General features: G+C 43.5%; 1 protein-coding gene across 1 annotated transcript in view; it reads left to right on the forward strand.

The window, feature by feature from the left end:
- Positions 1–25,024, forward strand: part of ZC3H6 (zinc finger CCCH-type containing 6) — a 28,259-nt gene that overhangs the window by 1,814 nt on the left and 1,421 nt on the right. Inside the window, 11 exon segments of the mRNA XM_086631934.1 lie at positions 9,413–9,593; positions 10,875–11,000; positions 12,008–12,263; positions 14,218–14,339; positions 16,829–16,945; positions 18,398–18,509; positions 19,095–19,204; positions 19,985–20,238; positions 20,823–21,343; positions 22,047–22,286; positions 23,886–25,024. Of these exon segments, the coding sequence (XP_086488060.1) occupies positions 9,413–9,593; positions 10,875–11,000; positions 12,008–12,263; positions 14,218–14,339; positions 16,829–16,945; positions 18,398–18,509; positions 19,095–19,204; positions 19,985–20,238; positions 20,823–21,343; positions 22,047–22,286; positions 23,886–25,024 (3,178 nt within the window).

Genomic DNA, 25,024 nt, shown 5'->3' on the forward strand with positions numbered 1-25,024 from the left:
AGCATCGTTAAAAGGAAAAAAAAGCCCCAAATATAAGTCTTTGTGTTATATTAGGTGTGCAAATGTAATCCTGTCAAAGTGTAGTGTTTTAACTCTGTGGATTATTAAGATTCCCCTACCAGCTGGTGACTGGGAAGGCCTAAAGAGAAACAAAAGTCTTTCCTGTCCGCAGAGAACATGGTTGACTGGCCAAGGGGAGGGGCAGCACGGCTGTAACTACAAATGATTTTCAGTGCTGGGTTGGTTTTGTCCAGCCCCTGTTGCAGTCAGCTGAAAAACAAGTTGTAAGTTCTCCGGAGAAGATGCAGGTACCTGGGACGCCTGTGTCCGGGGCTGCCTTGAACTGGAGGCTCCTGGAATACTAGTTTGGTATTTTAGAATTAACACGTCTGGTTTCCATGCGTTTTATCTTGCAGTCAGTTTTGTCTCAGTAGGACTAGTTTACTGCAGGTACAGCCCATAATAGGAAGCTGCTGAACTCGTTTAACGGATTAGATCAATTTGTGCAGCATTAATGAATAGCATCGCTGTCAACGTTTAATTAGTTTGATTTTTGAACTGATCTGTAGAATCATAAAGGAGTCAGTTAGTGTTTTGGAGCAGCAGAAAACAGCAAGAAGCCTTGTCTGTCCACGCTTGGAATATTCCAAGGTGGAAGAGTGTTTTAATCCAGCCTTTATTTTCTTGGTTTACAGATGGGACGCCTGATTAAGTGAGGAAGGTTTTGGATTCTTTAAATATTTTTAGTGAACTGATTGAAGAGACATTGTCTTTGATGAAGTATTTGAGACTTTCTGTACATGCAGATAACAGGTGTCTAAAATTTTTCAAGTTTTTCCTGGAAGGGGAGGTTTTATTAAGGATTGCTCGTTATGGAGGTAATCTTCCATAGGGTAAGAAGGAAAGTCCGAGGCAGGGTGCAGGCAAACTCCCTCACAGCAAGTAAATACACAGATGTCTGTGAATGTGCAAATTATTGCAGAGGTCAGCAAGGTCTGATTGCTCGTGGTAGTTTGGGGTTGCTCTTACCATCGTCTGCAGGACGGGGCGCTTCGTGGTTCCCTTAAACTCTCTCTTTTTTGTCCGTCGTCCCCCCTGTACATCGTACCGTAGTTGAACGTTCATGCCTAAGGAAAGGGCTAAACCCTTGTCACCAATATAGGAGAATTCAGTCCTCATGCAGGCTTCCTTGGGCTTTGATTTTGTGGCTAACAGCGAGCCGTTACAGGCAGGAGAAGGACTCGGTTGGTTCTGCACTCGAATTCAGTGCCAGATTTACAGTTGCCAGAAACTTTGGAAAATAACTTGGGGGTTCATTTATGTTTAAAATCTAAAAGGTTAGGTGGGTACTGATACTTTCTGCTGGCTGTCTCTGCTTTACTGTCATTTAATCTCCAGACCTGGAGATTTCTTGTACCATTATCTGCTGTAAAAATAGGTCTAATGATAGGTCTGCACACCGGGATGCAAACTCACGGATCACGGAGGTGCCGTAACGCTTCTGTACCCAGCATGGTCTTCGGAGTTGCGCTGCAGGCGTAAGGATCAGGCCCCTTTTGACGTGCTCGTGGTGTACTCGAGGTAGTTCTAGATCAGAGAGAGCTCTCTGACAGACACCCGAGTGGCCTCTGTGAAGTTTCTTTCGAAAATTGTCCTGAATTTTTTGCAGAGGATGTTTGGAAGTGCCACTTCCAAGCTGGGCTTGTCTGTCGCGTGTCAGGTCCCTTTTCCTGAGAACCGTGCCGATCCTCATTGTATGCTTTTTTCGTTGTGTTTGATAGGATTTTTACATTCAAAATTAAATTGGTGCAGCCAGTTTTTCAGGATAAACTGATTGGGGTTTTCTGAAGCAGAGCTGAAGTGTTTGGTTGCTGCCCACTTCTAGCTGTGCTGCTGCTCTCCCAAAGCCTCTCCTTCGCCAGCGCTGTGTTCCCGGTGTACATCCAGACAAACCAGGTGAACAGAGACTCCACTCAGCCACCCCTTTGTTTTTTATTTTATTTTCCCAGTTCCCTCTTCCAGCTGTCTTAGGGATTGCCTGCTCCCTTTCCGTGTACCAGTTGCGCGCTCCCGTCTCCGGCGAGCGTGGTTTACACTCTGCTGCTCGAACAGGTCCGTCTGGTTCACCGTGGTGGAGACCTGCTCTGCTGAATCACAGCCGGTGGCAAGTCAAGGGAAAAATGCAGGTGGTGGGTTGTGACCAAGCCGAGTAACAGCAAATTGTCACCTGTAGCATGTACCTTAGTTGTACATTTTCTCCGTTATGTTGTTTCTCCACTATGTTTGCCTGCATCCTGTCTCCATCCACACGGCTCCTCCGCTCCGTGAAGCACCGTAGCATTGCAGATCAGGGAAGCATTTGTGGAGCAGAAGGGCTAAAGATCTCCTCTAATCTGCAGTTGTGTTGTCCAGCCTGACTGGTCTCCCAGTTTCCCTTGCCATAAGGCTTCCATCCAGCTTTTTTAGTTAAACTCGACGGCGTAAACGTGTCTCTCTTCTCCCTGGTGCTTTAATGCTGTCTGTCCACATATGCATAGTTTGGTTTGAAAATGTTCACTTATAGCTGTTTTTAGAGATTTTTTTTTTTTTTTACTTTTTAGTAATAGTTAATCACCAAAGAATGCGTTCATGTTGAGTTAAAGTTGGTTGTGATCACAGAATGAAGCCTTGGGGTGATTTATTGGTTTTGAGCATGATTTCAAAACTTGCTTTGACATTAAGAAAACTAGGAAGTGAAGAGATAATCGCTCCCAAATATGCCCCGTGGGCAAACAAGGCTTGCTTGCCATCCAGCAAACATTGCAGGAGAGGCAAAAACGCAGCTGGCTGGTCCTGGTCTTCCTGGGGAGGAGGAGGTGGTCTGTGTGAATTTCTGTAATTCCTCCTACAGTAATACACCCCAGAGAGTGGGGCTGGTTAGGGGGCACGGCGAGAAGGTGGGCTTTCCAGAAGGTGCTCCTTGGCCTCCGGTACCACCACAGGAAGCTATTTTTTGGCATGCCTCCCTGCTACCTTTCTCATTTCCTTCCCCCATTTCATGGGAACACGGTGTCTGTTAAAGCCAGCCCTGGGGATAAAAGCAAACCAGGTAAAAAACTCCCGAGCAGTCTGGTCTGTAACTTTTCATGATGCAGTTTCACTGCCTGGCTGTCGATTAAAATCACGTAACGTTTGCAGAGTGGTCAAAACTAACAGGCAGCTCTGAAGTGCCGTTAAGTGACGTGTTAACTGCAACACCACCACCTGGTTTTGGCCTTCTTTTGTAATAAATTAATAAATTCGTCTCTCTCCCTTGCCTCCTGTGTCCTTATCACAGGCACTCAGAGGTCAGCAGAACAGGTGTATGATGCTGTTACCAGCCCCTTGAAATGAAGGGCTGTTAACGTACCATTTCTATATGAGAAGGTGAGTTTTTGGACATCCTGGATGTTCTCTGACAACCTATCTCTTCTAGAACTGATCGCAGAAAAAAAGAGGTTAAGGTTTAACCCTGCGCTCACTTTAGGAAGAAGTAGATCTTATTTTCTTTTTGGACAGTAATATTCAGTTATCACCAGAAATGAGTAGCTTCTTACAAAAATAATTTATTACTTAGTGTGTTAGAGATCTGCTTGTGTATAAAGTTTGCATTCTTGCTACTGTGTCCTTTCTCTATGTCTACAGGAAGTAAAAGGGAGATGTTTGCAGCCTTTAATTTTTTTCTGCTATATGCTTTTTCTAGTCTTGGTAGTGCTTTTGGAAAATCTTGGCTATTAATGTTCTCTTTAAGGCTTGTTCTAATAAATACAGTCAAAAGAATTGCATTGTAAAAAAAAAAAGAGTAATTATTTTTAAAGGAGGCCTTTCCTCACCTGTGAAGCAAACCTATCAAAAATGGACTCAAAGGAAAATAGCGTTTGGTAGTAGAGATTCCCGTTTTTGTTGAACGATTTCATTCATGTAAATTCTTAAAACAGACAGAAGTGTGGTTCTCGTGTAGCACCTGCTGTACCTGCAAGTATGCAAAGTTCTCCTGTTAGGAAGATTGGAAAAACAGTCCCACAGGGAAAACCCCTTTATTTTCTTAAAATATTTCAGAGCTCCGATCGTCAGCGTACTGAGAAAACGTATCTTGGACTTAAGGAGCTTGAGTTGTAAATCTTCTTTGAAGATAAAGAATGCTATTTTTAAAAATGACTCGGACTCAGGGCAAGAAAAGTAGGTTAAAGCCGAGTTTGCATGTTGGAAATCAATCTGTAACCACTGGAGTAACGGTGAGTTACTTGAAGGGTGGACTTCTGGTTTTGCTAACCAAATATTTACCTAACTGCTCTTTTGATTTCACCAGACTGATTCTCCCTGAAAAATAATTTGGCTTCTGTGCCTTCAAATCCGTTTTGGAGACGCTCTAGAAATACACTTGGGGCAGCAGAAGCGCTTTCTGGCTTTGGTTTCACGTAGCCATCAAGCTCGAAGTATCTGGAGATGGCGGGAAGAGGAGCGGCCCATCAGCAATTTTGGTTCCTCCTCTGGCATTTGGAGATGAACCAGTTTTCTGTGTGTGTTCCCAGTCCCTGCACAGGAAGGGTCACGGCCAGCCCGCTGCCTTTTGCTGAGTTAGGATGTGTTAGTCCAGGTGATGTTACTTCGTTGTGCATCTCCTGGGTGCTGGGTTGCAAGATGGTGCTTCCTGTCTCCCGTGGGTTATGAGGGAACAGCAGTGCCATATGGCAACTGTTTTAATCATCCCAGTCTTCCGGGGCTCGTTATGAAGGAGTTCCAGCAGGTCAGGAGCTGGTAGCTGAACACTTCTAAGCAAATTAAACTGGGTATTTAATGAAGGTGCTGTTGTTTCTCTTCTAAAAGGACTTCAGCTGCTCTAGGATGGGAAGGGCTTGAGCTGAGATCTCTGGTTAGAGGTGAGTTAACCTCTTCCGCTGTTTTCCACGCCGGAATTTTCTACAGGTCTGCACTGTCACAGGTCAGGGATTAACTTCTGTTAATCTGAAGATGCATCAGATTTAGCTCAGCCTTTGGAAATATACCTATAGAATCGAAGAAAGCAGCACGTGGCCGAAGTTAAAAATTGCCAGGGTTTGTTCCTTGGGCGCAGAGGCTGTGTTTCTGACCCCGAGGTGCGCGTCGTGGGGGCATCCAAGCTATCCTCCCCCCAGCTTGTTGGCATTATTGCAGCAAAGATTGCTTTTGTGGGGTAAGGTGGGTGAAAAAGAAGTGAATCTTGGAAAAAGACAACAAAATTACACTCCTTTGCTTTTCTAGATGGAGAAAACGTTGGGTTTTGTGTGTCGGGTGTTGCCAGCAGTAACGGAAGCATATTCGGATATTCCTTTAGCAAGAAGCTGTACTTTGGGAAACAGCAGTTCGTGTTGTCTCCGGTTGGGTCAGCGTTGGGATGTGCTTGATATCTGCCAAAGGGAGAGCAGCCTGAGACTCGGACATGTTTCCTAGAAAATCAGCTGCTGGCCGTGTTTTTTCCAGCCCACATCTGTTCGTTGACTTTTGTTACTCGTAGTGGAGCGGGAGTCTCGGTTCGCGTCGCTGAAAGCCCTTCCCAAAGCTGCTTGCCATAGCCAAGTCCGTGGAATAAATTTAGGAAGTGAATTTTGGAAAGGGCTGGGTTCTGCACTCACTTCCTAGCGTACTGCTCCAGTTTGGATTTTAAACGGGAAAAAAATGCCTATAAAACAGAAGATAATTTTTGCCCTATCACTTCCATTAAACTTTTTTTAAAAAAATAAATTATTTCCCAGAAACGACACATTTTTGACCATTATATTTTCAAATCATACTTATGTTTGGGTTGATGTGTTTTTTTTTTCTTTGTTTGTTTTTACATTCTTGAAGTTCAGTGCTTGGAAAATTCTATGATGTTGTGGAAAGAATTTAGGTATGTGGGGATTAGAGGACTTCTGTAATCTTACCTTTGAAATGCAATCCAGAGGATAGTATTACTGAGATTCTGCCCAATGGTTTTACCTAGAAAGTTATTCAAGTCCTGGATGCATCCCAGAAGTCTAAATATATGATGGTAGTTAGTAAAAGGAACTGGTAACTGGTAAATACCTTGCTTCCCAAAGAGCATTTTCCGTAGGTATTTTACTTCAGAGGATATTTGAATTGAGTAAGACATCTTTGAGAGCTAACTTTGTCAAAATGTGAAATATTTTCTAATAGCTGCAGGTGTTTTGGAAATATTTGTGTTTCAGTTTTATTAATCAAATATCTCCTGGAAAGATGTGACAAATGCTTTCTTGGGATATTCTATGAATATCTGTTTTCCTATTGTAAAAAAATCACCTAAAAATGGGTGCAGAAGCTGCCCCTGTACTTCACCTTTGATACCCACTTGGTAGGGGACACACCGTTAGTGTTACTAACTTCCATTACTCGATCAAAAGCTAATTTTGACTTCATGGCTTCCCATTGTTTTATAGTTGCACTGAAAAATAAGCTCCTTTTCAAAATGTGTCCAAATAAATGTTTAAGGCTATGAGCAAAACCAGCGACGATGGCGTTTGCGGTGTAGACAAACTTAAGACGTAGGAGTTAAGCAGTTTTTCTTACTTCTTTCGGAGTTCCCTTTGGTTTTCCCAGTGCCCCCAGCTGTGTTTGGTGTGCTGAAGGGAACAGCCATGCCTTTAGTGGGCTGATTTTCTGCAAATTCATCCAGTCCCTTTCCCCTTCGAGTCCTCCAAGTCCACCCGCCACCCGCTGTGAACTTTCTTTTTGCTGCCCATTAGTGTGAATGGTGGGCTTTAAATGGCACTTTCCAGAGCAGAATCTTTTATTCAGATTAAATCTGTCTTTTTATACCTACTTTTTCATATTTTGACATTGGAAAACTACTTATAAAGTTGCCTTCTTTCCAGCCCTGTTACTTCATGCTCCTTAGCAAAACAAAACTGTCTTCACTACTTGTCGAGAAGATTATTTTCTCCCATATTCCAGAGTATTTTGTTCAATTGCTAGGCAGGCTAGCTGCCCTGGTGCCTTGCTTAGGAATGTTCCTAGAATCCCCTTCTGGAACGTGTAGCACAGAGAAATGTGTTGGTGAGGCAGAGATGTGTAACTGGTGTAACTGGTCTTTATGTGGAGCAGCAGGGCTGCCACGAGGCCACAGGAAAGTGTTGTGGTTGCTGTAGATATGCTGTAGGTTCCCAGTAGTTGGGAATTAAAGGTGATGAGGTGGTACCTTGAAATGGATGCATTTCCTTAGTTTTTCTCAAAAAAAACCCTTGTGAAAGTCGATAATCTGAATGTGGGGTTTGTTTCCTTCCATTTTTCGGTTGACTAGTGATCCATAATCATGTGTTGCTGGTGTTGTTTTTGTTTAGTTTAGTGTTGTTTTTTTTTTTATTAGTGGGTTTTTTTGTGTGTGTTTTGGTTTTTTTTCTGTGGTTTATTTTTTCCCTCCCTCTGTGATTGCTAAGAGCATTTTATTCTCTGAAGTTGCAGGAGATAGAAGGTGATAATACAGCAGTAGTGTCTTCCCCCCTTTTCTTCTCCCTGGCATATCCATCTACTTCTTTTACAAAAAGTCAGAACTTTGGGTTGCTTCTAACTTCTTAACTGCTGTTTTTTTACTGTGGAGGCTTGGGTCTTTGGCTTCCTGGTGAGTTCTTCCCCTTCCTACTCTTTGCAGTCCCTTGAAGTAGACGGGGTTGATCATCAGGTTGGCTAATACGATGTGGATATCAGACTGAGGAGGACAAATTGTAAAGCAGTTTAATGTAACCTAATTACTACTTTTGTCCTAATACTTTCTACTGCTCCCAGCACCAGTTTGATCTTGTTTATTTGTTTTTTTAAATTATTTATGTAGTTTTCTAGTATCTACAGGTGTTTCCCCTTGCTGGCCCCACCATCTGCTGGATCGGATACATTCATAGGGTGAGTTAACACCAAAGGGTGATTTAAAAACCAAAAATACTAACACAAAATGTAACATTTTAAGTACTCGTAGACTAAATAACAGAAAGGACTGATGGCATTTTTAAGCAATCTCCATGTGAAAATTCACAAATCAGTTGCTATAAGTTTCCACGATCCCTGCAAAGGCTGAATTCCTGAACCAGTGGTGATGTGGAAATAATTATATACAGGCAATTCTAAATGTTTAAAAGCAGGGAATTCTTCCACACCCAAAGCCCAGCAAATACCAAATAGGAGAAGGGGAGCTGAGATTGCCTCCGCAGTGTGTCTGAAGCAGGGATGAGAAACAGGTTAGCTGGTGTTTTGTCAAAAGGTTTCTTTGGTGGCAAAATATTCTCAGGGTTGTTGTTGTTTGGGTCCGTAGACAAAACTTTAAATAAAGTCATATGTAATCATAGAAACTTTTTTTCCCCTACTGATAGGCGTAATCACAAGCCTTTCTGTTATTTAGTCTACAAGTACTGAAAATGTTACATTTTGTGTTAGTATTTGTGTTTTTTAAGTCATCCTTTGGTGTTAACTCCAATTTGAAGACTTTTGAGAGTCATGTTTGTACGCAGAAGTTACGTTCACGTGCAGATTGTTCCGTTTACAGTATTTATTGATGTATGGAACAAGCCCCTACAAATGTCCGTGTTACAAATTCAAAAAAAGAAAAAAAAAAACACTCTGGGTAGCTTAGAAAAAAATAGCATAATCGGGTGTGTGGTTTCCGTCAGTTTTTAGATTCTAGCAAGTGAAATTCAAATGTTAACTCCTTTCTTGTCAACTGCTATCACTAATTTCTTTTGAAGAATCCACTTAACCACCAAATTAATTCTTCTTTTTCGAATTGCTCATCACTTTGGCCGTTACACCCTGGATCCTACAGACTCATCCTCAGTTCCAGGAGCTGGCGTGTTGACGGAGCCGTGTTTGTGTTGCTACGCGTTGATTTTCCTGCAGCGTCCAGCTGCTCGTTTTCAGGATTGCTCCTCTTTAACTGTGTGATTTTCAGGGAGTTTTAATTGCCTTCCACCTCTGTTCTGCAAACACAGCACCGTAAAGGCACGTAGTAGCAGTGGAGTAGAAGTATTTCTAGCAATGATTAAACTGCCTCTTCAGTTTGAAATGTGTTTAGGGGCAGCAGAGTGCTTTATGTTGAAGCAGGGTTGTTTTTTTATCTAGGTTGGAGAAGACTGTGTAAGAAGAGAAGACCTTTGTTCTGAGAAGTAAAATAAACACATAGTTTTTAAACTTTTTAGCTTCGCAGTACAATTCAAGGCCACTTCATGGCTTGCATTCCACTTTAGCTAGAAAAGAAAATGCTAAAATCCTAGTAGTTCTTGGGGTTTTACATGCATTAACACCTATATGCACGTTTATAAAAATGTAACTGGTGGACAGAAATACTGAGTGTGTTTGGTTTTACTGTGCTGTTGGACAGATGAGATGGATAGTAACGTGTAATTTTATTGTGTTGGTATTTTTCCTCCTACAGAGAAGATGGAGAGCTAGAAGATGGTGAAATAGATGATGCAGCCTATGAAGACGTGAAAGAACATGGTACAAAAGGTGACGATAAACAGAAAAATGAAAAAGGACATAGAAAATCGCGGAAGAAACGCAAAAAAGAAAAAGAAAAGAAAAAATCAAAGAGGAGGCGACGGGATAAGCATAAGGTTAGGAAATGCAAACCAAAATACTGGAGGTGCTGGTTTTGATTCCAGGTTTCCAGGTTTAGACAAGAATCCAGGGAATTAGAGAGGAAATGGAAAATGGTTTTATTGCTATTTAGGCAATCTTCGGTCTCTGAGGGCAGGTTTTAGGATTCCTGTCTTACCAGTGCACTTCAATGATAAATAATTTGTTTAAATAGACTTTCAACACATGGAAGGAACATTCCCACGTTTCAGTAACAGTTTTTGTGGGGTAAGAGACAATAAACCATTAAATAATCCAGGCATAGCACATTTCAAATGGTAGTTTGGAAACTTGCTTGTTAGCTTTGCCTAAATAAGCTTGGTTTTCATCTGGTTGTGTTTAAAAGGAGCACAAAATCAGACTGTGGGTATAACTACGCTATTTGTTACACACATCTTCATCGGATGCTCATTTATTTCAATATTTCTATTAATAGCAGTGTACAAAATACTGACATTTATGAGCATTTTCCTCTCTGCCGTTAAGCAGCGGTGTAAGTTAAGCCCTGGCCACTGACAACAGTAATGGTAGCTGAACCATAGAGATTTGAGAGTTTTTTAGGATAAGAGGCAATTTATCAGTTTCACTTTTTGTGCTAATTGTCATATTTATGGAAAGAAAAGATTTCGTGCTAGTGAAGCGAACTCTTTAGTAAAATTCATTAAGATAATGTGTCTATATATTTTAATTGACTTAAATAAATGCAAGAGGCTTATAAAATTTTAACCTAGAAAGTTAAACCTGATGGTCCTTTTTTAAAAATCACAGAAATACAGAATTCTCACGTGGTTTCCCTCTAAATTTTCTGCCAAAAAGTGAATCTAAATAAAACACTTGTAACGCAGTACTGCTGAGTTTTCTCCCGGGCAAAATGACAGGATGCCAATCATTTCCACGGTCACATGCAAGTTCCTAGCCATCTCCCAGATTCGTTAGCCTGCCAGAAGCATCCCTGCTGTGCCACAAAGAAGCAGGGCTCAAAGGGACCCGTAGGAAGCTGATATAACCCGACGAAACCACGTAGCCCTCGGTGCACGCAGAAGCCTCCTCAGATCAGATCTCTTTCTCTGATAAAAAGAGCAGGTCATCAAAGAGTGTGCTTTCTTTAGCTTCCCCCAGAAGCAGAGCTTCGTGAGAATTAAGAGAATATTTTCATTTATTGGGCTAATGCTTCCTTTGAGTACACACACAGCAGACCAGTTACACACGGAATTATACAAGAACGTTTGAGAGAGCTATTTTCTTTTTTTTTTTTTCAGCATAACTCCCCCTCCAGTGATGACAGTTCAGACTACAGCCATGACTCTGATATTGAGCGTGCAGAAAGACCACATAAAAAGAGTAGCAGCTCTTCATACAGAGATTATGATTCTTCGTTCAGTCAGGTAGTATCGTTTGAAACTCATTTCTCATGTTCTTTGTTTAGGTGGGATTTAAAAACCGCAAAGGTCAATGATGCAGGTTTTGAAGGCTGACTTCATCACGGGGCTCGTGCTCACACGTTTCAGGAAACACGTCAAGTTCTCGTCTCCTTGGGTAGATTTCCAAATGTAAAGCATTATCTGTGGCATGAGTGTAGGTGGTGTAAACAAGCCTGATGCTTTTTTTTTCCTCCGTCAGGCAACAATTAAGATATCTTTGTTATCGCCTGCATTGGATTTAGACTGTACTGAGAGGAAACAGCTCTTGAAAAGCTGACTTTAAATATCTAGAGATGATTCTGCTTTCTGATAGTTCATTCTGTCCTGGCTTTTCTGAGTCCTCTGGGTGAAATAGAATGCCATTCTCTAAAGCTGCGATAGAGTATCTAGAGGCTTGATGAAACTCTGGTGCTTCAGAGGAGAGAAGACTTCTCCTTTTAGCCTGAAACCACTCCAGAAACCTCTAAGCCAGCCTAATTTATTAACGAACTGAAGATCCTGTCTGCAGAAATTGGAGAAGGCACAGTGCTGGCTTAGGAGAGGTCATAAGCAGTGTTTCATCCTGGCTGATGGAGACAGGACAGATTGCATCGTCTGTGTCCAAGATTGTCAAGATATTGAGATGATGAAGGGAAAGATTTTATTTTAATTGTATTTCATCTAAGTAGCACGTAGCACACTTAGGACTGCATACGTTAAAAATGCTTTGTCAGCCCCACTGCAAAGTTTTCTGGAGTATAGATGCTGTTCTTTTTTATCTTTTTTTCCTATTTTGATGCATTCGGAATCAAAAGTAGTAGTTTTTACTGAGTAACTGATTTTCATTGTGCAGCATCGATGCCTGCTTCTGCAAATCTGGTGGACAGCATGACATAAACCAGCGTAAAAGCACTTGGTTTTGTAGAGGAGTTTGGAGGGGTGTTTTTTGAAATACTGAGTTGCTTCTAAACAATGCAATCCCTTTCATGCAGCATGGACACGTATCAGGAAATTACATGAGTTCACAGAAAATGCAACATAAAAAACCTGTAAAAAGTAAGGAGTATGACGACTACAGTCATTACAGTGATGAAAACTTTGGGAATTATAATGAGGAAGAAAAGGACGAAGATTTTGCTGATCAGCTTAAACAGTACAGGCAAGCTAAAGAGACCTCCAGTACTGATTTAGGACCTCCGTTCCCGAAAGAACCCCTGAAAAAACAGGGGATGAAGGGGATCCAGAAAGGTAAGGCACTTTGAATCGTTCACTGTAGTAGTGGGTGGTGGCAGCAGTTGTGTCGTGCATCGTTTCAGGATGTTTGTCTCGAGCGCTGAATGAAGCGAGCTGCCAGTGGTGGCTTTCCTCTGAGCTGGCACCTCCCATCAGTAAGTGATAACCTTGTTCATCGTGAAGGAGTAACGTCCTGTGTTCACGCTGATGCCCATATTGGAGAAGGATTTAATGTGTACGTAGTAAATAAAGAAGTTGCAGCCTTCCAGTACTTAAAGGCGGCCTACAGGAAAGCTGGAGAGGGACTTTTTCCAAGGGTGTGTAGTGATAGGACACGGGGAAATGGCTTTAAACTGACAGAGGGGAGATTTCGATTAGTTAATAAGGAAGAAATTCTTCTCTCTGAGGGTGGTGAGGCACTGGCACAGGTTGCCCAGAGAAGTTGTAGCTGCCTCATCCCTGGCAGTGTTCAAGGCCAGGTTGGATGAGGCTTTGGGCAACCTGGTGTAGCGGAGGGTGTCCCTGCCCATGGCAGGGTGGTTGGAACTGGATGATCTTTGAGGTCCCTTCCAACCCAAACCGTTCTGTGATTCTATGATTCTAAGTAAAACCCTTGTAAAAAGCCAAGATCTTTGTTATGCAACTGCTTGAGTAAGAAATCATAGGGCCGTAGAGTGACTTTCTGGTGTAGTTTATGAAAGTCTGAAATGGGACCCGATTAGGGGGAGGAATGTAAATATATCAATTCCAAAACCTCATTTAGACCCCTGCTAAAAAAATGAAGCACCTAGGAATTTTGATAGGTGCCTGAGTACTTTTATTAGTATGTCCCTCAAGTGTACTCGTATCCTTTTATTTTTTTTTTCCCAACTTTTCTTGCATTCAAAGTTGGGCCGATACAAATGCTGGTGAAAAAGTATTCCTCTTAAGCAACGTATTCCTAAAAGAGTCCTGCTGCCCTTATTTCATGCCTTGCTGAAGCAAGCCTAGTTATGGAAACGTTCTTCCTTGCACCTTTCATTTGGTGTCGGAGCGTTTCCTTGCCGTGGTAGTGCAGTTCGCTGGGCCACTTTTTGTCTCTGGCCTCCGTATTGGGAAGGGAATTTCTGACGACCCGGTCGTCTGGGTCAGGCGACGGAGGCAGTGTGTGCCATGGACAAACGTAGCCTGATCCACCATCTAGAAACGCTTAACTTGTTCTCATCTCTTTTTCTGTGAGATCAAGTTCTTCCTTCAGAAACCGCTGCTTCAATTTGCAAAATTCTCTCCCTTTAATCGTGGCTAAAGGTTTGTCTCCCAGGCAAAATTTGGGCAGGGTTTTGTATGACAGTGTGAATACCTCACCAGTTCTCGGGAAGATCCTGCGTGCTACACAAAGCTGTCTTTCATTTACTACAGTGAAGATTTATTGGATGCTGGTTGGGTTCACAGTAAAATGAATTGGCAAAAGATGGGCAGAATCTTTTTAGCAGAGACAAAAGTGGCTTTTGATGTGCTGCTTGGCAATACTGCTTCAAAATCTTGTGTCTGCAAATCACCTGAGATGAAGTCGAGGTGTTTTTGCTGGAATCAGCCTTGCTGCCGCCTGAAGCGAGCGTGATGTCCGCAGGACTTTCTAACTGGTTTTCTTTGGGTTTAAATTGATGACAAAGCAGACACTGTCTCGGGGGTTTTAGTGGAGACCATGACTCCAGGCATGCTGGTAGCTGGATAATTACCCTCTTGAGGCTTCCAAACAGTTACCAGTAAACCATTAATACCATTAATATTCAGTTTGTCAGCCTGCTATTGATCTGGAGAGCTTTTTGGAGAGCAGGTCGCACAGAATTACAGTGGGCTGGTGTAGTTGCGCTTGCCACCTGGTGATTCCGACTGCAAGAAGGTGGATGTTCAGTTTGTTGGATGTCACTAGGGAACCGTTTGTCTTTACTTTCTGAGGGTGTTCAAAGAGGTTGTTGCTGTTTTTCAGGTATTTCTCAAAGAGGTAATAATTACAATGTCGGCCGAGGGCGCGGAATGCAGAAGAAATTGAAGCGTAAAGATCGTGGAAGGGGAAGAGGGGGCAATAAAGGATCCGATGGCTTTCACGAGGTATGTGGAATTAAAGTTGGATTCCTAATGTAGTTGTTTCAAGTCACTGGATGCTTTGCTTTAATGGAGGAGTATTGAAAAATAGCTTTAAACTTTCTTTAAAAAATATATTTAATAGAAAAAATATTTTTAAAAAATATCTTTAAACTTTTTTCTCTTACCTAGGAAATTCCCAGAATTTTCCAGCACTTGATGTACAAAGTAGGGTTGATAACTTAATACATAATTTTCTCGTTTTTCTTGGAAATATGGAAAAACTAACAGAAAGTGGTTTATGAGCTCTGGTTTTGAATGATGCATGAACTTCAATGTTAACTTTATCTGAAATAAGTTGTTTTGCTACTACCAGTTCACCGCAGATTTTTCAGCAAAGAAAATGGATGCCTTCACAGCTTTTGCCAATTTTTGTCTGAATCATCAAGAACTCTCCTTCTCTTTCCAAAGCTGTGACTGGGGAAATATATACGACCTTGATTTTCATTTAGTAATTTTTTGCGCAGGAGCGAGAGAAGACACAGTGTTCAGCATTGCCACAGTGTTTGTAAATTCCTCACTCCAGTCTTCATTTAAATGAAAACCAATACAAAATTGATGATTAATGGATCAAATCCATCCGTGGCTGGAAACCATTATTGAAGCTAAATGGTATTTAAGTCTGTATAGTGCAACTCAGCTGTCTGTGGTTCTCCTCCCTCCTGCACCCAAGAATGCACACGGCTGCCGTCTCGCTGATGCGGTGGTGGATGATTCAGCCCTGTTAATTTTCCCCGTGTTCTCCAGCTGGCCCAGCTCTCTGGGGCTCCTGGGTGGTCCCCATCAGATGTTCCCTACCCTGCCCTCCATGTGGTAGGGAAAAGGGCAGCTGTTTGATCTCCCAGCACCATGCCTGTTTGTAGGACTCCTCCTTCCTGATGCTGTAGAGCGTGCCCTGTCGACCAGTGCTTCTCCTGAGCCATAGGGAAGGCTGGAGGGGAGGAGGCAGCTGCAGGCAGGTCCCAGCAGGACTGAGAGGCGGGATACAAAAACCTGGGCTTCTGGCTCCAGCGAAACAACGATGCGGATGCTGTGCGGTGCGGTGGGGTAACCACCAAGACTCTCGAGCCGCACGGTGACGTCCCTGGGATTCTTGGAGACACGGTGGGAGCGTTTCAGCCTTCCTCGGGCCATTGTTTCAAGTGCTGTGTGGCATGGGACAGCACTGGTTTGCAATCCTGCCAGAGAGACTTGTGGCATCGTGTCCGTGTGATGTTTGCATTAATCTTTGAAGAGCATCAGTTATTAGGTTCGAAGCTGCTGTGTCTGAAGCAGCTGAGGTTTCTCTGGCATTAATGTGTTCAGAGTAGAAAATGGATGTTGACTGATCCAGGAATGGCATTTCTAGCTCGAAGACTTCTGCTTCTCAATGTCAACAAATTCCGCTCGTCATTCTTAGTGTTAATGTTCTGTGACATTGCTTAATTTGCCGAGCAGAACGAGACCGGGGGCTTGATGTGCTGCGGATGGTGTGTGCTCACCATGCGGTGTGGTGACTGTGGACAACCACATCCGCTCCGTTTGAGAAGTCCCTACCCAGCAGTCAGATCCCTGCTCGTTTTCGGGAAAACGGGAAATGGGAATGGGCCGTTTCCTGCTATCACCGGGTCAGTAGGCAACACCTGGCACTGCACAGAAGACATTCCCTGCTTCCCTCTGTTGCAGTGTCACAGACATCAGTTTGTTAAAGGCCATCTACTTCCACGGCCTCAGGAGCTCTGCCAGGCCCCCTCAGCACCCCTCCCAGACTCTCTGGTCAGAGAGGTGGTGGATGCTCCATCCCTGGAGACATTCAAGGCCAGGTTGGACGAGGCCCTGAGCAACCTGATCTAGTTGGAGATATCCCTGTTCCTTGCAGGGGGGTTGGACTAGATGACCTTTGAAGGTCTCTTCCAGCCCTAACCATTCTATGAGTTTACTGCAGTTTCTTTAGTTTATCTCGAGTGCAGATGCCACATGGGAGTCAAATCATAAGAGGGAACAATAATTTGCCTCACCAGGTACATCATAATTCCTGCACGTTAGGTCATGACTGAATCGTGCCTCCTCTCTGCTTTGTCTCACGCTGCAAGCAAACGGGTTATTTTTCTTCTGCCTGGAAGCCTGGGTGATTGCTCAGCTCCTGGCTGGCTGCAGAGGTGCCCTTCATCTGCTTTGTGGGTGCCCTGGGGCCAGCCCTGCGTTCCGGCGTTGGCAGATGAAGTTATTTGTGTTCTGTTGGATTGGAAGAAGTTTCTGATTTCGTTGCATTTATAAAAAAGACTCTGTATTAAAGCAGCTAAGAAAAAGTGTGTGTATTTACCTTTACTTCGAGCTGTGGGTATAATCGTTTTAAGAACTTAAATCACGGTGTAGTTAACCACATTTTGGGGTAATTAGTGCACCAAGTACACTCTAAAATTTTTGCAACTCTGCTTAATAAGCGTGCATCAGTCAGATGTTCATTTCTCTTACAGGATGGCAAACCAGTGAAGAAATGGGTTAATATGAGTCAGGAGTTCATCAATCAGCATACAGTGGAACACAAAGGCAAACAAATTTGTAAATACTTCCTTGAGGGGAGGTGTATCAAGGTAATTACGCGCCGCGTCTGTCGGTTGTCTTTGCTGTGCGGAGGGGGAGAATATGCTCCGTTCTTTTCTGACTTCAGCTGATGGGAAGAGAACTTGTATGTTGAAACTCGGTGTTTTGTGTGTTTGTAGATAAATGCCAACAGAAGTACTTGTGGAAAAACGTCCCCTTCTGTTACGCGTTTGGAATTATAACAAAATGAATGTGTTTGCTTATTAGTGTGTACGGTTAAAACATCTGTGATAGTATCATAAACTTGCACTGACAATGTATCATATGGAAACACACAAATCATACAAGTACAAAGTCTGTAAATAGGCAATGCTTTCTGAATGTCTTAGATTATTTCTCTTTTATGTGCTAATGCTAATTTCGAAACATTGAAGGAATTGCTTAATTATGCCAAATTATTTCTCCCTCTCAAGTGAAAAATGGGGTTGTAGTAATAGTTCCCCTACCAAAGAATCGTCTTCCTTCAGGCAGCAAGTGGAAGGCAGCAGAAAGAAGAGAATGCTTTTCAGAGCAGTCAGCTGTCAAGCAAAAGCTCTAGCAAGATAGTCTCTTATTACATAAAAATAATTTGCTGTTGCTTCGTTTTGAAGCTTATGCTGCTGTGGAGTTGAGTCCTCCGATGTGAGACTAGTTGAGTCAGTTATAAAACACACTTAGGAAAAGCTGCCTGCTTCCCGAAGAAGTGAGTGCACCATTTACGTTTGGTTCCTCGGTGTGTTTAGAGGTGGAAGAGTTTCCTTTCGTTTTCAAACAGTCAAAGTGAAAATGAGTGTGCTTTTTTCCCCAAGCCAGGGGGAAACTGGGAACAATGCATTTGTTGCTGCTTTTGTATATTTTAGTGTACCTTGCTCAGTGAGATGAGTATTTGCTGCCACCTTCAGTTTTAAACAAGTGGCTGAAAGAGCACTTAGTGTGTTGTTCATGAAAATAAATACAAAAAACACGCAAAAAACCTCTCCAGCTAATGTATAACATGATACGGTTGATATAAACTTGAGATTATTTGGACTCTATTTTTCCTACGTGGAAGAGTCTTAAGAGTTTGCTTGTTGGACTTTTAAATTCTCACACACACCCGTAAAACAGAATCAGGTTTTCCATTTATTTGGAAAAGAATTTCAGTAAAGTATTTGTTTAAATGCTTTTTTGATGCAAATTGCTAGGTGGAGGCAGAGGAGAGAACTGGTATTGTAAGGCCAGCTTGTTTTCTGTGACCACTACAGATATTCCTGGCTGAATCCCGATTCAGGAATTGTTTCTCTTTGTCCAGGCCCCCCTATTCACAGTTTTTAGGGACACGCTTATGATGCAGTGCTGTGTTAGTAAAGATAAAAAGTTTAAATTCAGCTGAGGAGGATGTTTTTCTTTAAATATGAAATGGAATTACTCTGTGTTTCGGATGGATAATGTTTTTTCTTGTGTTTTTTTTTGTTTGTTTGTAGGGAGAGCAGTGTAAATTTGATCATGACGCAGAGATTGAAAAGAAAAAGGAAATCTGCAAGTTTTACATACAGGGTTACTGCACCAAAGGAGAGAACTGCATTTATTTGCACAATATCCTTTAAAAAAAACCCCAACTTGAATTAAACTGAAATTTATATTTACTCTTAGTTGATGTAAGTTATTTTTAAGGGTAGCTATTTCTTTTCTTAAGAGACTATACCAAAAACTATGTCAATTTACCCCAAGAAGATTATTTCTCTGCTCAAATACTTAGGAGGAGAAAATATGTATAAAATTGCTGGTTTGTTTTTGGTTTTAAGATTTTTGGATGTTTTAAAAGATAAAACCCCTTAAAGTTAGATGATGCATTTGTCCACGTACTTTTAAAACTCTGACCTGTTCTTGTTGTATAGCGCTTGTGTTTTATTCCAGGATTGAGACCTTCATCTTTTTAATCACAATTTTAGAATTAAGTCAAAAAGTAATGTTAAAGCCACAATAATGTAATTGTTAGTAGAATGTTAAATGATACTAAGTAAGTTGGTTGTTAGCTTTCAAAGTTCTTAACCATATTCTTCACCAGTACTTAATCTTTGGGAAGTTTATGTACTGGTGAAGAACTGAAGGAGAGTCGACAGCTGAATTTCATAAACTTGCCCAATGGTGCAAACTGGGAATCCTTAACACATTGCTTACATGAATTCCCTTGCAAGTTCTACCATACAGGAGCCAAGTGCTATCAAGGAGATAAGTGCAAATTTTCTCATGCTCCCCTGACTGCAGAAACAAAAGAGCTGCTGGATAAGGTGAGTGATTCGTAGTCTGTAAAGACAAGGTTTGTTGCTAGAAAGAATAGGGGAGAGGTTGCTGGGAATTTCCGTGGGATTCTTGAGGAGTGTGATGGTAAACAGTTAATGATGTTGAGCTTCCTTGGGAGTCTGTGGGCAGGTTCGATACCAGGAATTCCATTTGCCATCACTTGTTCAGTTATTTTTCAGCTGTATCAGACTTTTTTTATTTTCACAACTCAAGTTTCTGCCCATGAGCTTTCTTTTGCGTCCCTTTCTGTGGAAGTCTTCGTGTACTCTCTAAAAAGGAGTGTGGCTTCTGTGCTGTCTGCCTTCAGCTGTTAGATACCATCTGACTGACTGCTGCACGCAGGGTGGAGAAAGGAATGAGGTGCCTCCTCTGAATGATTCATGAAATCTTCACCTTTATGTTAAGCAGGATATTTGTGTCTCTCTCCAGTTACTGTAGCACAAGCCTTAACAGAAAAGTGGCCTGAATTTAACACTAGGAACGTTATGAATCTGAAGTCCTTCAATTTCTGTCACTTAAAATTACTATTTGAAGGAAAGAGACTTGGGTGAAATTGTCCTTTCCTGCCTACAGGAATAGTTTTCTTTCTGGCAGTGAATCGGTGTCCTGTGGAACAAGTAACAATAGATTTATAATTCATCTGAGTTTGGTGTCCATACATAGCAGTATTGTAGCAGGTAATTGTATTTAAATGGAATGTGCAAGACTAAATTGGATTGCATAGACTGCAAAATTAGCGAGGTGTTTGCTGCGTTGCTTTGTTCTAGGTTTTGAATACGGAGGAGGAACCCCAAAATGAAGATGAGAAAGAACTGGAGGAACTCAGAAAGCGTGGCATCGTTCCTCTCCCTAAGCCACCACCAGGCGTTGGACTTCTGCCAACCCCACCAGAGCAATATCCGTTTTCTGAGTCTGATCTAGAAAACTATCAAGATCCTTCAGGAGACTACAAGAAAATCCCATCTCTCTTCGAAATAGTTGTGAAGCCCACTGTGGATTTAGCACACAAAATTGGAAAAAAGTAGGTGTTAGAATTTTGCATAGAACTCTCCATAAAACATGGCTGCATAAATACTTAAACAATTCTCATCATTTCCGTCAGAGGTATCTGCTTCTGAGTATATTGCTAAGTTAATCATCTGTCAGAATTATTTACTTATTTCATGCTTTCCATAGAAGAGAACTTACTGAGCCGTGACCTTCCAGAAAGTCACTCCGTTGGCTCTTGGTTTTGGCTCTTGGTTGAGCGATGTCCATTCTCTTCTGAACTCTTCATACAGTTAGCTCGTTCTTGACCGAAGCCAATCGACGCTTCTGATGGAGACTGTTGGCCTTGGGGTGGTCATAACTCGTAGTTGCAGCAAATGTCCAGTTCTGCATGTGCTAATACTGAAAAAACGTTCTACTTCAGACAGCTCTGTCAAGTGTAACGTAGATAGTTACTCTCTTTTAAAATTATTTTGCTTCTTTCAGATTTTTATCCAACTTAAGGTCAAATAAGTACGAACAGACATCCGTAAGAGTGAGGAGGGGAAGCAGATGGCTAATTGGGTTTTGATCTTTGTAGGTGCAGAGTTTGACCCGCTAATTTTTTTTTGCCTGCAGGCCACCGACCTTCTACAACAGTGCATCGCCACCACGACCACCGTTTCAGGGAAACGACCCACATTCTCAACATATGTACAATCCAGGTTCGAGTCCAGGGCCAGGACCCGGCATGTCACAAGGACATAACGGGCCGCCGATGCACCCAGGTTCTCCCGGACACCATCCCTGCGGAGGGCCTCAAGGCCCGGGAATGCCACAGAGCCCCCCCATGCAGGGCGTTCCGCCAGGCTTCCTCGGGCCGCAGAGCCAGACTGGTATGCCAATGCAAGGGCAGCAAGGCGGGCCGCCTCTCACGCCGCCGGGGCTCGGTGGATCGTACAACGCCCCGGGAGTTCAAGGACATATGGTGAATATGCCGAGGGAGAATCACTGCCCTCCGGGGCCGCAGTACCAGCAGATTCCCGGGGAACGGCAGCCCAATATGAGTTACGAGCCCATTCAGAACCCGGCTGATTTCTATGACAATTACTACTCCCATCAAGCTGTCCATAACTTCCAGCCAGCTAATAACTCCGGTGGTAAGGACACTGAAAAATTGTTGTTCCTTGGTACGGTTGCTTTGCGGTTGTGTGCGGTATCAAAACATCATGGCTCCAGAGCTGAGCAGCAGCTGGAAGAATTTTGGATAGAAAGCCAAACCTCCTGGAATGTCTTCAGCGCATAGGCTTTTTCAGCTGATGCTTTTTTCCTCTGCTATGGAGACAGGCTGAGAGAGTTGGGGCTGTTCAGCCTGGAGAAGAGAAGGCTCCGGGGTGATCTTATTGCAGCTTTCCAGTGCTTAAAGGGGCTACAGGAAAGCTGGAGAGGGACATTTTCCAAGGGCTTGTAGCGACAGGACAAGGGGCAATGGATTTAAACTGAAAGAGTGGAGATTTAGATTGGATATAAGGAAGAAATTCTTCCCTCTGAGGGTGGTGAGGCACTGGAACAGGTTGCCCAGAGAAGCTGTGGCTGCCCCATCCCTGGCAGTGTTCAAGGCCAGGCTGGATGAGGCTTTGGGCAACCTGGTGTAGTGGAGGGTGTCCCTGCCCATGGCAGGGGGGTTGGAACTAGATTGTCTTTGAGGTCCCTTCCAACCCAAACCGTTCTGTGATTCTATGATGCTTTCCAGTCGTGTGACAGAAGTCACATTAGTTTTGCTCGGTTGTGTTTTATGTTTTATCTCCTCTGCTGTAACAGCTTGCACGGGTTAGCTGCTAACTGGGTGTTTTCGTACTGCAGATGGAACATGGCATGGAGAATTTACAGATCACCAGGCTCACCTCATGGCTCAGGAGTCGCACCAAGGTGGAAGCGAGTCAGACTGCATGGGCAGCCACATGGGCCATAAACCAGCCATTAACGTCCCGGATTTTCTTCCAGCAATGCAGAAGGCCCTCTATGTAAGGCTCAGTCAAAAGCATCAAAGAGATGGAGACTCTGTCAGCAGCCAGGGTCAGAGGGCAATGAGCAAAGACGAAGGTAACGATCATTTTGTTAGAGTTCTAAACGTGCTTACTGACTGTGGGTGAGCCTGGAACAAACCCCTCGACTTGGATTTTCATCACGTTACCGTTCACAATTGCCGTGAACGTGCAAGTTCCCAGCTTGTTCCAGGATTTTAGTATACGCTTAGTTGCTGTGTTCTGGTTCCAACTAGAAAGATCTGTGGATAATTTTTGGATACAGTTCACACTTTTAAAAGGTTCTGTTGTTGATAACTCAATTACTTCCTAAAATCCCTGATTGAAACAGAAGGGGGGTTGTTTCTAACTGCCAGGACTGCAAGTGCAGCTTGGATTCTGTTTATTCAGTTATGCCTCTTGATCTTTTCTGCACGTTCCGTTTCTCTAGAGGAGCACTTTTCCTCTGTGATATCCGAAATTTGCAGTGTTTAATCTGAATGTCTCTTCTGTGACCTGGATAACGGAGAGCACCGAGCCTGCAGATTGGATTCAGCCGCACAGCATCCGCTTGTCCCTTGGCCAGCTCCCTGCTGCACCCTTCTCTTGAGGCTGCTGGGTTGTGTGACCAGAAATGCATCTTCTGTGTTACCAAAAGGCAGTTGCCATGTGAAATGGTTTCGAGGGCGTTGCCAATATAATTCTTATCAAACGATGAGAGAAATCTGGAGGTGCAGCCCTTCAGGCTACGTGCAAAACCAGGGTGACCCAGAGTAATCTGCTCTGAACTGAAGGCTTCTCACCAGTGCTTTAGAGAGAGTGGTCCTCCCGTCTAGAGGGCTTTCGGAAAGCAGAGTAACGGAAAAACCTTCCTGTTCGCTGCCTCCAGCAACGTGTCGCTCCCTGTTGTTGAATATTTGTGTGGTACAAGAAGTGCTGAGGAAACGTGCGTTGTTGTGCGTGAGATGGTGGTGATGCTGGTGGGCTTCGCCTTCGTTTCTCGTTTTTCCGAGCCAGAATAAACCACCAGTCCCCTTCAGAGAGTAGGCGAGTTCAGGGTGTGGACCTGAGCGCACAGCTTCCCACTAGATTGCAGAAGGCAGTTGAAAATTGATCCTTCAAAATTAAGTATTCTTATTTCTTCCCTTTCTGAATCTTGACCTCTCCCCAAAACCTTGTGATCTGGATTGTAAGAGGGCAGCAAGTTCTGCATTTGTCATGTATCTGGTTTTAAGACTACTGTAAGGTGCCATGTTACTTTTTGTCCTATCATCCCACAATGAAGGTCGTTTTCATCAAGACTCAGATTTTAAATGTGTGGGGGTTTTGTTTTCATTTATTTATTTGTTTATTTTACTAGTCCTGGTAGAAATAATTGTTTGAAAGCAAGTTGTTTTCTGAGATTAACATTGACAGAGAGCTATGTGGAAAGAATGCAGCAGAGTTTGGGAGTATCTCAACTAGCTACAGTTTTTTCTGTTATGTCAGTTCTTCATTGAAATTGATTTTTTGTCATTTTAGATGATGGTCGTTATAATAATACAGGGAGTGATGTTTTAATATCAGGGCTTTTCAGTTGGATTTTACTGAGAAGTTGTGCTTTACGTGTGTAAACGTGTTGTATTCCCTAGTGATCTTTGCTTGAATAATTTTTTTTTTTTTTTTTTTTTTTTTTAAGATGACAACGTCAACTGGTATTCCAGTAGTGAAGAGGAGGAGGGGAGCAGCGTTAAATCAATACTAAAAACCTTAAAGAAACAAAGTGAAAATTTTAGGAATCGGCAGCAACATTCCACAGAGCAGCACATGCTCGGTATTCCTACTGATCCGAGGCTGGCAAAAGAAAAAGGCGCAGTGTCTCAGGCTGCTGACCCGAGACTTCGGGCCTCTCCAAGGTCCAACCCCAGGAAGCCGTCAGAATCCTCATCCTTGGACCCCCGGCTCGTCCGAGACCCCAGGATGCACAAGGTCAGTGAGGGTGGCCATGCCAGCTCGTCCCTTGGGGGAGCGAAGCTAGATTTACACCACGCCCACGCCGGGGTTAAAGTCAAGCAGAAAGGGATGGATGATGATGAAGAGGACTCGGAAAGAGAACTGAGAGAACGAGCTTTCCTGATACCGTTGGAACCTTTGCCCGGTGTGACGTTAAGGGATCCCCGATCTCAGCTGAGGCAGTTCAGCCACATCAAAATGGATGTTACCCTGATGAAACCAAACTTCGCCAAGCACATCGTGTGGGCGCCCGAGGACTTGCTCCCAATCCCTCTGCCTAAGCCTGACCCCGTCTCTTCGATCAATTTACCTCTTCCTCCTCTCATCGCTGACCAGAGACTTAATAAACTGCGGAATCTGAAGAACGATCCCCATCCCGGCGCGATGCCAGCCGACCCGCGACTGGCTGCGAAGGCGAAAAACAGCTTGGCGAGCAGGAGCGGCTACTTGGATCCGTCGGCGGATTCGCACGCCAGTAGCTCGAGCAAACTGGGAGATCCCCGCTTACAAAAAAACGTCGATCCCAGGCTCCACAGACTGTCGAGCGCGGAGACGCACCACGGAGCCGGGAAGGATTCCCACCCGCCCAAGTTTGACCCCCGCCTCGCCAGAGCTGCCGCCGGCTCCTCGCAGCCCTCGGAGAGCGCCGCTGCGAAAGCCGACCCGGATGCTCTGCCTCCGTACGCGCCCAAGTTGTCGTCGAGCGGTGTCCGGCTGGGAACTCCGGGCTCCATCCTGAGCGGTATTAGTTTGTACGATCCGAGAGATCACGGCTCGTCGTCGGACGCGGCGCCGGCTACTTCGGGAGAGAACGGAGAGAACCAG

Source organism: Tauraco erythrolophus, chromosome 2, assembly GCF_009769465.1.
Source record: "Tauraco erythrolophus isolate bTauEry1 chromosome 2, bTauEry1.pri, whole genome shotgun sequence".
Lineage (NCBI taxonomy): Eukaryota > Metazoa > Chordata > Aves > Musophagiformes > Musophagidae > Tauraco > Tauraco erythrolophus.